The following is a 12,839-nucleotide window of genomic DNA, read 5'->3' on the forward strand; positions in this document are numbered from 1 at the left end:
CCACAGAAAGCTGGGCCCAGCCTGACTGCTGCAGAAAGCAGCACGGGGCGGCCACCTGTCACATGAAAGGACACGTGACTTACCCAAATGGACTGGAAAGTAATTCCAACTTCAAAGGAAGGCAGACAGACAAAGCGGTGTGTTGTTTCCAGGAATGTGTCCTTTGATGGGGTGCTAATGCTTCCTGTGTAGCTAGCTGGTTAGACAGATTTGGACCGTTTTCTGGGAGAGCTAAGGGGCAGGTTCTGGTTGGCAGCTCTCTTAAGTTGTGAATCGAGGAAAGGTTGGGAAGGCATGGATAAACTGAGAAGTATTGCAGACCAGAAATTTTAATTTCTAAACCAAAGGATCTGGGACAAATAGGACCTCTGGACTTGCCGTTAGGATGACAGACTTGCTTCAACTGAGGAACAGCCTGTGAAGGTTGCCTCGAAAGATGGTGTGCGCCTGTGACGTCCCTGGAAAGGTGGGATGTGCTGGGGTGGCCTGGCGTCCTCCTGCAGGCCTCAGGGGCATCTGCTTGGCATCCATTCGGGTCTGAGGGCTTTAATAAATGTAAACTTTTATGGAAGGCCCCATAATTGGAAGTTACGGCTGTATGATTTATATCTGACTCAGTAAATGATTTATATGATGTTAAGTGATGATTTAGATAGAAAATATGACCCCCTCTCACAGAATCTTTAATGAAGAGTTGGTTCTTATGAATTTATTTCTAGAGCTCTGTTTGAACTCAGCATGTTTGACATAAATCAGATATAATTGTCATTTTATGATTAATGAACATATGCTGGCCGTTTTTCCCCATAATTAAACTTTATGTTCTGTGCATCTGACAAAGCAAAACAAGTTTAGACTTTGACAGATTGGTGGTGGGGGTTTTCCACGTCTGCGTATTTGTGCGTGTGCTCATTTGCGTATGTATTTGTTTTATTAACGTACGCATATTAAGTCAGGTTTCGGGGGTGTGAGTAGGATCGTTAGGAGCCAGCGTTCAGACCCAAGACGGAGGGGCGCTTGTGCAGGACGGGGAGGCACAGGTGCAGCCTGGGGGGCAGGCGGGAGGGAGCCCCGGGCCCGTGCGTTGCTCCCACGGGGCAGCATTAAGGCCAGGCCTCGTGTGTGTGCTGGGCAGGGGCCGTAACGCACACTCCCAGCGGAGACTCCCCGTCAGCCCAAAGCACGGCTGCTGTTCATGTTATGGCCGTCATACAGAGCTCTAGGAAATGACGGAAGGTAGATACGTAGCAAAAATACGCAGAGTTTCCTCTCTGCTCTTCACACACTCCGTGAGACTTACAGTCATTGACAAGGTAAGAAAGACAAGCATGTGGGGCGCCTGGGTGGCACAGCGGTTAAGCGTCTGCCTTCGGCTCACGGCGTGATCCCGGCGTTATGGGATCGAGCCCCACATCAGGCTCCTCCACTGTGAGCCTGCTTCTTCCTCTCCCACTCTCCCTGCTTGTGTTCCCTCTCTCGCTGGCTGTCTCTATCTCTGTTAAATAAATAAATAAAATCTTAAAAAAAAAAAAAAAAAGAAAAGAAAAGAAAGACAAGCATGTGAAAGACGAACCACGTCACTGGTCAGCACATCTTCACTCACCCGCTCACTTCTGTTTCCTGTTTCAGGACATAGACAAGTTTGGCAATGAGATCACCCAGCTGGCCCGGCCCCTGCCCGTGGAGTATCTGATCATAGATGTAAGTGTGCAGCGTCCACCACCAGCCTGGGCGGCCGGGTGGGGGGCTGGGTGAGGGTGGCAGCGGCAGCTTGGACAGTTGCCCCTCTGCTTGGCCCAGGACAGGCACCCAGGAACGAGATGAATCAATGAGCTCCTGTCATCCCTAAAAAGCGGGCGATTTTAAGGGCTTTTTCTTCTACTTTCAGGGTTTTTTAAATTTCCTTAAACAGCTTAGGGTTTACCTTCTCCCAAACTAAAGTGCAGCAAAGGACCACTGACCTGTCCAGGTCGCCTCTGGAGGTCAGCAAGCCCAGCGTGGTGCCGTGCGCTGCCCTGGTCACAGCTCAGCTGCCAGAGCTGGGCTCATGATGGGCCACTCCACCTGAGTCAGTCCCTGGGGCAGCCAGCCGTGACTATCCTCGAGGGAGGTGGTAGTGTGCTTTCTGGGGGGAAACTCCAGGACCCCAGAAGGCAGCTGGCTGTGATGCACGGTTCCGGTCTCAGCTCCTCTCTGGAGGCCCGCTCTGCTCAAGGAGGTGTGGCCCCAGGCCAAAGGGCAGCAGAGGGCTCCAACATGAATGCCCCACACATTAGCAGCAGTCAGCTCTGTCCCAAGGGGCCGGGCAGTTGCTCACTCCCTAACTGCTGCCTGCCAGGTTCTCTTCAGGCTACGTTTGGCCTCAGGAAGGGCATGTGATGCAGGCTGTAAAATATCATTGCCCGTGGAGCAGCGGGTCCCCAGGAGCCAAGCCCATCGGTGCTCCATTCCAATTGACAGCTCCCAAGAACGTATTTATTGCTTAGGCCGTAAAGGCATCTGTTTTTAGACTACCTGGGGTGTAATGAAGATGAAAACAGGTTGATGGAACATACACTTAGGAGGGGTCGGCGTGATTTAAAGCCAACTTCCTGAGGTCTTCTCTCCCCGCGGCCTCCCCACCCCTTTCTTTTTACAAAAGAGCCAAGTTCTTGCTTAGTGTGCTGTGTCAGTAGAGTTTGGTTGTGAAGGAACATTCCGCCTTGTGATTGCCAAGCTCTCCGTTGTCGTGGAATGAGGTTGGAGCAGTCCCTTGAGAGCAGGTGTCCAGAGAGGTGTGGTGTGCCCAGCCCCTCGTCGGGCCTCATGAGCGGGCCGCTGTTCAGGCGAGAGAAGGAAGGGGCCACATTCCCTGCGCTCCTGTGGAGGTGTGCGGGCGTCGGCCAGATGACCTGACACAGGCTGGGTTCTGCACGCCTTGCACCCTCCGTGGGTGCCTGGGATATTCACAGACTGCCTGGTGAACTTTGGTTCTGTCGTGCTCTAAGGGGAGGTTACAAGTCTAACAGAGACGTCTCTTAACTCCACATCTGTTGCCTGTAGGTGTTCTGTCGTTGCTGGTCCAGCACGTGTCTGCCTTCCCAAAGCAGAAGTGCTGTGCCGTCCACAGGCCTTTGTGTCTGCAGCGCAGGGAGCTCTCCTGCCATCTGTAGAGCTGTGACAGCAGCGGAGACTGGCAAGGGCTTGTGTCTGAGCCTTAGTGGCTGTAGGCACGCGGGGTCATCTTTGACGGAACAGACTGAGGCTTAGGATCCGTAGCTGACAGAGGCCACGCCCCCAGTACGTGGCACTGTGGCCGGAGTCCACACGGCTGCATGGTCTCATCGATGAAGGACCAGTGGGAGGGACGCCTGGCTCCTGGCTCAGTCACTGGAGCGTGTGACTCTTGATCTCGGGGTTGTGAGTTCAAGCCCCACCTTGGGTGTAGGGGGGACTTAGAAATAAAGTCTTTAAAAGAGCAGTGGGTTTCAGGTCTCAGAGGCTGCTGCCGGCTCAGCTCGTCCTTCAGTGTGCTGGTCACAGCGGATCCTGGGGCAGCCAGCCTGAAACGGCCCACTGCCTTCGCTGATGCAGAACACAGACCAGAACAACATTTTCATTCTTTAGAAATAGTCCCAAAGGAGCCAGAATAGCTCCCCTAAATCGGGATGAGGTGTAATCTGCTGCCACTAGTGTCACATCGTAGAGGAAAGGCTGTGTCAGCCAAAAGGTGGTTGACAGCTCACACTTGGGTGCTTTCGTGGGGAGGGGCGTCTGCGGGGGGGGAGGGGGGATGAAAAACTGTATTTGTATTGATTCGTCCACATTTACCACTGTCCCCATAGTTTCTATTGATTACGTGTTGGATTTAAAATGCCCTCTGTTGTTACTGAAGCATGTCTGAGTCAGATGAAGGGCTTAGGTTCCCCTTTGTCACAAGCTCTTGACTCCAGCCTGTCTGACGGGGAGAGCAGGACTGCCGTGTGCCGCACCTTGGAAACGTGGGTTCTCTTGCTGCCTGGACGTGCCCTGGCTCCACGCAGTGAGGCCATACGTCCTGAGGGGCCTCAGCAAGCTCTCTGGAGGTCACTGCGTCTCTCAGACCATCATGGCTGACCCCGAGAGTTCTCCCGGCCTCGGGCATTGTGCCCCCGCAGCTCACCGTCTGGCTCGTCCACGGGCAAGGGCTGCAGTGTGAGCGGCCCGGCAGACAGAGCGCAGAGTTAGGGGTTACGGAGCCCGGCGCACCCACACTGCCCACAAACGGCGCGACCCTAACACTTGTGAACGGTAGTCCTGCAGTTTGCTTCCCAGACCAGAGTGTCAGGGTTTTCACTTCAGGGTATCATTAACGGGGGACCGTGCTGTCTACTGGGGAGCAGTTGGGACTCTTTGGCCAGAGCCTGGGGGCAGGCGCTGCGCTCAGGGCTGCTTGGGGCACCTGGGGCCGCCTTCACCCCTGTGTGCAGCACAGTTTATCAAGGGTTTGTGTTTTTGTTCATTAGATCACAACAACTTTCCCCAAGGATCCAGTTTATACTTTTTCTATTTCGCAAAATCCATTTCCTATTGAAAACCGGGATGTATTGGGTGAGACACAGGTAAGCTCTTTGTCTTTAGAAACATAATTTAGAGTAACTACTGCTTGTTTATCTAGTGTGAGTGTTGTTTTTTCAGAAAGTACCAAGCTTTCATACTCTCCTGATTGATTCTTGTGACGAAGCCCAGCTAGGACTTTTTCTGAGACACTATTGATCACCGCAACACCTCTCTGGGGCCGGGGCTGACAGATAATTGCAAAGGCGATCCCCATAAGGCCTCAGGCCTGTGGATCTGCCAGAACCATTTTCCGTTGACTTCTTTTCTTCCCCAAATGTATTTGTCACTTGTGTCCTCTCCCAACAACTTTTTTATCATTTGTTAACAAGCATCATCTCCTTATGGAGATGTGTCACTTCACTGTTTGCTCTGGCTTCCTCCCCTGTCACCCTCCCGCGTTTCTCACGCACTCTCCAGGCCGCGTGGGCCTTGTGTGGCCTCGTGTGGCCTGGCCACCTGGGCTTTCCAGCACGTGGTGCGGGTCCCACACTGCACGTCCTGTGGCCTCCGCTGCAGACTTGCCTCATGCTGCCACACGGATGGTCTGGGACACACATTTGTTCTGAGGTCCTAATTGCTAACAGGTGTTGCAGAAAAGAATATAAGGAGATTTTCTTGAGAAGTGTGGTGCTTTATTTGCAAAACCTCTCTGATGCTTTGCTCTCCTCGTGGCCCGTCTGTGCAGGGACTTGGGGTGCTTTTAGAGGTGCAGAGCCACTTCCTGGGTGGCACTCTTGAATCTCCTGTGTTTAGTTTTGCTGAAGGTGGGAGTGTTGCATCATCCCCCCCGACACACACACACACACACACACACACACACACTCCTCGCTGTCTGGCTGCCCGAGGTCAACAGTGCAGCTAGACAACAAGTGCAGACAGGTCTTCTGGCCCCAAAGTGATCCCACAACCCACTCTCCACCTGGAGGGGCAGGGGGCATTTTCTGTCTTTTTGAATGTGTCTTCCAGCTGGATCAGCTGTATACACATGCTCTTACGCATGTCGATGAGTCACGTGTACTGACAGCATCTTCCTGGGGGCATAGAGCCATAGCTTATGTTGTAGCCGCATGTCGCTCTGGCCTGGGTCCCCATCAGTGCTTACAGAGCAAGATGGGGAGAGGTGTGTGTCTGCACTCTGCATTCAGCCGTGCCTCAGGAGGGGACAGATGGCTCTCTCGGCTGGGTACTGCAGCTGTCCTGGGATGCTCGTGCTCACTTGATTCCTCCTGCCTCACCCCTGTAGGACTTCCACAGTTTGGCCACCTATCTGTCCCAGAATACCTCATCCGTGTTCCTGGATACCATCTCGGATTTCCACCTCCTGCTGTTTCTGGTCACCAACGAGGTCATGCCTCTGCAGGTACAGGCCTGAGTGCGCGTGCCCGCTGAGCACCTGGCTTTGGTGGTCCCCAGGTGGGGTTTGGCTATAAACAGATGCTTCCTTTCCTCACAAGTCAGAGCGTGGCTGGGAAGCTGGGTTGAAGTCCCTCTTACTTCCTGTGGGCGGTGGCTTCTCACAAGAGGCTTACTGGTACAAGGATGGAGTCTTCCCATCTAGCATTTGGACTGAAACAGCTTCCTTAAGTGTCTGCCCCCATGCTGGAGGACAGTCCATTTGTTAGAATTCCACGGGAGCAGAGCGTCCTCTGGCGTGGAGCAATTTATAGAATTCCTGTCCTAACAGTTCTAGAATCACAGCCTCTGCTTCTTACCGATCCCGCCCCTCTTCCTGAGTCAACGTTCGTTTTATCGCCTTGGCCCAGAAGGTTGGCTAGCATCCAGGCCCTGAGTGCACAGCTGCGTAGTTGGCACTTTGAAGACACGCTGTTGGGGAGAAGAGGCCGTGTCACTGACAGCGGCTGCTATCTGAGCAGTGTGGGAGCTATGGGTGCAGCCAGGAGGCCCTTACTTTGTGCCTTTTTTTCTGCCTGAGATCCAAGGAAACACCAGAGGGAGGGGATGAATTCTTTCTGAGCCTCTGACTTGACACGCTCCCTGAAGGTGACAGAATAGAGTGGAGAGGCCCCTCTGTCCCCACTGCTCTCTTGCATCAGGCGGCCTGTGGCTGTTTCGCTGGGTTTAGCTGGTATCTGTATTTCGTCCCCAAATGACCCACTTCCGACATTGGACATCAGGCATCCCGAGACTTCCCTCTGGCTTTGCCTGCCTTGTTAAGCCCAGAGGGTGGCCCATGGGCCCCAGGTGCAGCCCCTGCCCGTCTAGTTGGACAGGCGGCAAAAGTCTGGGCTCTTCACACCAGGGCCTCCTCGCCAGTAGATGGGTACTGCTTGGCAGTCACCTGTTAGAAAACATGTTCTGGGGAGCCCTTGAGAGCCCTCCAAGCCTTATTAGATTCTCATTATATAAGCTCTTTTAACTCTCTGCAGTTTGACCCTGGAGGCCTAGAATCTAGAGACATGGATGAGAAGATAGAGAGCCTGCAGGGAGAGCGTGAGGGTGGAGGATGGACCCCATGACCACGGGCACCTGTCCGTGCGTCCACGCCCTCAGGATAAGGGACGTGAGCTTTAGTGTCTTGGTGGTGGAGCGCACTGGTCTGCTCATGACAGAGAGCAGCACGGTCGGGCTATTTGGGAAGAACTTAAATTTAGCTCTAAAATTTAGCACTTGATTTTATAGACCTCAGCGTGTGGTGTTTTGTGTTTCATAGTGACAGCCTGTGAGATTTTGTAATTGCCCCTGAACTGTGTCTTGATGTTGGGGGAGGAGAAACTTATTAATGAGAGTGTGACCACCATCGCAAAGCAAGTGGGAGCCTTTGTTTTTGGGTTCTTGTAGGACAGTATCAGCTTGTTGCTGGAGGCCGTGAGGACCAGAAATGAGGAGCTCGCCCAGACGTGGAAGAAGTCTGAGCAGTGGGCCACCATTGAGCAGCTGTGCAGTAAGTGTCTTCCCCTTCCTCAGTCCTGGGGGTCATGCCCTCGCACTGCCATTGCCACAGCCCAGGGAGCCGGACACAGACTCTGCAAACTCAAAGGTCTTAGAAGCCTGACCCCAGATGCGTTGTGATGGGTGTCGCAGGCACTCAGACAAGGACACAGGCATTTTCGTTGCTGCAGCCTGCGTGCTGTCGGGGTCACGTGAGCACATCTCGGGTGCACAGCTCTGCACGTGCGTGGATAAAGAGGACACGCTCATCATCCAGCGTCTTAGGAGCAATTTGAAAGTCACTGTGTTAGAGAAACAGAACCTTCCATTCACCACAGTGTAGAAAGGTCACAAATCTTTGGTCTTCTCAGGCTTTTCTTTTTCCCTTCTTTTGGCCTGTCCTCAGAGCTTTCTCGAAGGATAAAAAGGAAAAATCTTACAGAATAGGTTGTCCAGGAGCCTGAGTCACCTCGCTGCCCCAGGGGGAGGCTTTGTCTTCAGTCCCAGGCAGGAGCTCCCAGTGCAGTCGCCCCGTCAGCCGGGAGCTCCGGGTGGCAGGCTGCTGGCGCCATCCCTTTCCCTTTGGCTTTGAGAACTACTGGAATGCCCTCGTCAGACAGCTTTGAAAATACATACAAAAAATGTTTGTACCATTTTCTCAGGGTAGTGGATTAGATACTAGAGCCAAAATTAGCCAAGGAACACCTCAGTGGAACCCAAGCTGCGAGGGAGCCTAGTGGACCCTCCTTCTTCTCTCTTGATATCAGTGCCGGCGGGGGTCAGTGGTCTGCCGTGCCTCGGTACTGGTTGTGCTGCGCTTTGGGTCACGCTTCCCTTTCTGCAGTTCTGACCGAGCGGTCGTGTGGCTGGCCGGATGTGCGCTCCTGCCCTCGTGTTCTCAAGTGCTATGCAGTTATTCTAAGGCCGAGGACAAGTTCTTGCCACTAGATTCCCTAAAGCGAAGGCCCGCAGCCTCGTGTCCTCGGGTGGACAGTGGTGCGGTGCCAGCCGGCGGCGCTCAGCACCGGTGGAAGTCTCCTGTGTGCCGGCCCCTTGGCGTCTACACACACGAACACCGGCCGCAGAAGCTGTTCTTTTGTGGGGCCGCCGGTCAGCCTGGGGAGCAGCCAGTAGTGTCGTAACAATGTGAGGTGAGGGGGCACTGTGCGCCGTATAGGACTGTCGAGTCCCTGTGCTGTACCCCCGATACTAAGAGGACATCCTGTGTCCACTATACTTGGATTAAAGTGACTCAGACCTTTCACAGAAAGAACAGCACCGCTGACCAGGGAGATGGAATGTACAGTCCGTGAGCCTGTCGCCATTCGTCTGAGCGGCTATGGGGCAGCTGGAAGCTTCGCATGCACTGCTGACAATATGAAAGCCGCCAGGAAGCCTCGTAGAAACATTCACTTACTCGGGTCCAAGAAGCCCGCTTCTGGGTTTTTCGCTGAGACGTGAAAACAGGCCCACACAGAGATGTGTGCGAGCGTATTCTGGCAGCTTGTTGATGATAGCCCCAAACTGGCAGCGACCCACACGGTAGCCAGAGGTGGTGCGCTCGCTGAGAACCCACACGCAGCCCAGCAAGCCAGCAGGGTGGCGGTGGGGTTGAGTCCGTTCTGCAGACAGCGGCTCTGCGCAGAGGGTTGTGTGTGCGAGCCAGGGCCCCGCCGCAGCCGTCCTAGAGCCCCATCTGTGCCTGTGGCTGTTTGTCTCAGAGTCGCGCTGTAAGGTAGAGCTCTCGGGGAGGGGCGGAGACACTGGACGGTGACAGACGGCTTCTCTTCCCACCCACAGGTACCGTTGGAGTGCAGCTTCCAGGCCTCCATGAGTACGGCGCCGTCGGGGGCCCCACGCACGCGGCCGCGGCCGCCATGTGGGCCTGTCAGCACTGCACCTTCATGAACCAGCCGGGCACCGGCCACTGCGAGATGTGTAGCCTGCCTAGGACCTAGGGCTCCCGGCCCTGCTGGCGGGACGGGGCCTACCCCCGCCCTCTCCGAAGCCGGGACCATTGTAACCATCGCCCCGTGGGGCAGCCCTGAAGGGCTGGGCAGGGCGGCTGCCTGCGGGTCTCTGACCCACAAAGCTTCTCAGCACCGGGCTCCCCTGGAGGGAGAGCCAGGCTGGTGCTCTGCAGGCTGACACCAGCCTCCTAGTGAGGCAGCACGACGGCCCTCTGGACGCCCCGTACCATCCTCCAAGGTGGTGGAAGGATCTGGGCACCTCCGAGCCACCACCCAGGGTTGGGAGGGGCGGGGAGGGCTGACTGCCGCCATCCAGCTTTCTCTTCCCTTCCTTTTGGTTGCTTTTTGTTCTTGCCCCTCCCGTGGTTGCAGTTGGCGGTGTCTGGTGGCCGCTGTACCCTGTTGCTTTGGCCGCACCCTGCCTGTGAGGGCTACTTCTTCCCCTGCTGGTGGCCGTGTCTGGTGAAAACATGAGTGGGCCCAGGGTTGCTGGCCTCCCTTTTGCTTGCCCTGCAGGTTAATTTGCTGCCCGCCCTCCTTCTTGCTCTCACCTGACATCTAGGTGGGATTTTTAAAGTCTGCGTTGGTTGTAATAACAGTTATCAGTAATTTCTGCCCAGAAGACTTTTATTTATTTATTTCAAGATAAAAACTACATAAAGGGGAGCGAGAGAGACTAGTTCCCACTTCCTTCCCTCCCGTAGTGAGTCCCTGGGAGTGGGGGTGGGGTGGACACAGGGTGGGCAGGGGTGGACGGGGACCCACAGTCAGTTCTTGGAAGTAAACCTCAGTGCCTGAGACTTTCCTGCCAAGCCACACAGCTGCACACTCAGTGGTCCAGCCGGAGGACAGCCATCGCTCCCGCCAAGCATCGGCCCCTCCAGATGGACCAGGCTGCCTGGGGCGAGCTGGGTTGCCCAGGACCTGAAGCTCTGGCCCCTTTTGCCCTGTACACCGTTCTTCCCGTTGCCCTGCCCAGCCCCAGGGGACAGAGCCATTGCAACAGGCCTGCGTGAGCGAGTACGGGGCTTGGCCTGGTGTGAGGGTCACTGGGACTGCTGTGGGGGTCCCTGAGACAGAGGTCACAGTCAGGCCTTGCACGTGTGCTCTGGGGTCCCCAGGGAGTTGTGGGCGGCACCCCGATGCCTCTTTGCCTTAATGAGGGCCATGTCTCTGAGCTGCATGGCACCCACAGGAGAGGCTGGTCTGGACGTGGACTGTGCTGGGGACTTCATTTCTCTGCCCTGGGGGTGAGGGGAGGCCTGTGTGACCCTCCCTTACCCGTGGCACTGTGGACAGAGAACTGTGTTCTCTGTGCGTCGGCTTCTCGTGGTAGGGCTGTGCCTGGCACCTCTAGGTCTACCTGGCATCTTGTCTGCTCTCGGGGCCAGGGACCAATCAGGTTGGGTCTGGCTTCAGCAGAGCCATCGGTTGTTGGGGGAGGGGTGGGCAGGAGAGGCACGGAGTATAGACCCCTGCCAGTGTGTGGTGGCTGTCTCAGCTCGAGCTTGGCTCCCGGCCACCTGTGGAGGGGCTGTCCACGTCTCTCCAGCCCATGTCGTGTGGTCCCTGCCGTCTGGTGTGAGGCTGCAGAGGGGCCTGGTATTCCTGGGCCCCACGCTCAGCCTCTGTATCCTCCAGGTCCCTCCCTACCAGCTGTTCGCTTGTGTCGCCTTCACCCACCAAGCTGGCTCCCGTCTCTCTTCAGCCAACATTCTCCTCACTCTGAAGTTCTGGCAGATGCCTAATTCATTTCCTTTCGTCTTTTAGCTGAAGGAAAAGCGTTGTGATTTCTCTGCTTCTGGTTTTGAGTCACTCTTTGTTCAGTAACGCACTTTATTTTATTGTCCAAATAAACAGACTCTGAGCTCAGCGTGAGGGTGTGGAGGGCACCCTGCCAGAGGCCTTGGCCATGGGCAGCTCAGCCACTTCCTCCTGCACAGGGGAGGGAGGGGCCCCCCAGACCTACCTGCATCCTGCTTGCCCTCCTGTGGACACAGCCTCTCGCCATCGGGCGAGGGGTGACTGTGCGCTCTGCTGTCCAGGTGCACACAGCTGGCTGCCTCGGCCTCCTCTGACAGTCTGCTCCTGGTGCTGCCGCTCCAGCTCCACTTGGGGCTGCAGGGGTACGTGAGCTGGGCTTGCATTAGCGCTACCTGGACTCCGGTCCCGCCGTGAAGCCAATAAAACTCCTGAAGCAACTGCTGAGCTCCCGATTGTGTTCCTGGGCCTGAGGCCATCCCTGCATGCCAAGCGCGTGTCTGCAGGCCACGTCCCAGTCTGCTTTGTGTTGTGTGACTTCACTTTTCTCCACACGTCACTGTCCTCGCTGATGTATTTGGACCACTGAAGGATAGAGGCCCCGGCGTGTCATCGGGGTGGAAGGAGAGTGTGTCCTCCCTCGGGGGCTTTCCTGTCAGCCATGTGGCTGCTTCTGGGCCTGGCGGAGGGGGGAGCGGGGGGAGGCAGGTGCTTGCAGCAGGCAGCAGGTGAGGGATGCAGTCTGGAAGTTCCCCTGACTGTACAGCTGTGGGGGTGTGAAGCCTGGAAGGGACATGCTGCCTGTCCTGAATTACTTGCCAACGGCAGCCAGAGGCATTCCCTCTTGGTGTTTGGGTACCCCCCTGTCCTCTGACGCATTGCTCCCTGGACAAGTACATAGAAAACAGCACCTGCCGATGTCAGGGGACCCTGGGTGCCTCTGGTCCTGCCCCCAGGCCTGGCTGCTCCCAGGAGTGGTGCAGTGCACACTGCCAACCATAGTCCCCAAGTTGGGGTGACTGCCATATGTGGCCCTTAGTGCATCTCAGACTGCTGGAGCTCTGAAGTGAGCCACCCCCACCTCGGGAAACCACAGGAAGGCGGTGTGCGGCCGCCCTGCACACACCGTGGCTTCTCCCCAGCGCTGGTGGTGTCTTTTGCCCTTAGGAAGATCACACTGCCCGTAGATTAGGCATAAAGAGCACTGACAGGGGGGCACCTGGGTGGCACAGCGGTTAGGCGTCTGCCTTCGGCTCAGGGTGTGATCCCGACGTTATGGGATCGAGCCCCACATCGGGCTCCTCTGCTATGAGCCTGCTTCTTCCTCTCCCACTCCCCCTGCTTGTGTTCCTTCTCTCGCTGGCTGTCTCTATCTCTGTCGAATAAATAAATAAAATCTTTAAAAAAAAAAAAAAAGCACTGACAGGAGTGCACACCTTGCACACCCACGCAGGTGGCTGCCTTACTCCACATCACCTCTCTGCTGTCCGAGCCAGCTTTCAGCCCTTTGTCAACCAGGGATCGGCGCCTAGCGCCCCGCTCTTTGTTTAGATAGACTGTTGATCATAAATCCTTCTATCACAACAAAGGGAGTAGGGAACCAACCTAACAGTGTCTGCAGGAGCATCCTGGCCAGCCAAA

General features: G+C 55.7%; 1 protein-coding gene across 2 annotated transcripts in view; it reads left to right on the forward strand.

Moving 5' to 3' along the window:
* NPLOC4 (NPL4 homolog, ubiquitin recognition factor) overlaps positions 1 to 11,639 on the forward strand; it is a 60,550-nt gene extending 48,911 nt beyond the window's left edge. The window contains exons 13-17 of one of the 2 annotated variants that reach the window (XM_040640021.1): positions 1,630 to 1,701; positions 4,485 to 4,580; positions 5,822 to 5,938; positions 7,378 to 7,480; positions 9,268 to 11,639. In XM_040640021.1, the coding sequence (XP_040495955.1) occupies positions 1,630 to 1,701; positions 4,485 to 4,580; positions 5,822 to 5,938; positions 7,378 to 7,480; positions 9,268 to 9,425 (546 nt within the window). In that variant the 3' untranslated portion in view covers positions 9,426 to 11,639. The remainder of the gene's footprint in view (positions 1 to 1,629; positions 1,702 to 4,484; positions 4,581 to 5,821; positions 5,939 to 7,377; positions 7,481 to 9,267) is intronic. The other variant, XM_040640022.1, reaches the window with a different exon arrangement.
* The last annotated feature ends 1,200 nt before the right edge of the window (positions 11,640 to 12,839 follow it).

This window comes from Ursus maritimus, unplaced genomic scaffold (genome assembly GCF_017311325.1).
Source record: "Ursus maritimus isolate PB19 unplaced genomic scaffold, ASM1731132v1 scaffold_24, whole genome shotgun sequence".
In the NCBI taxonomy this organism is placed as follows: domain Eukaryota; kingdom Metazoa; phylum Chordata; class Mammalia; order Carnivora; family Ursidae; genus Ursus; species Ursus maritimus.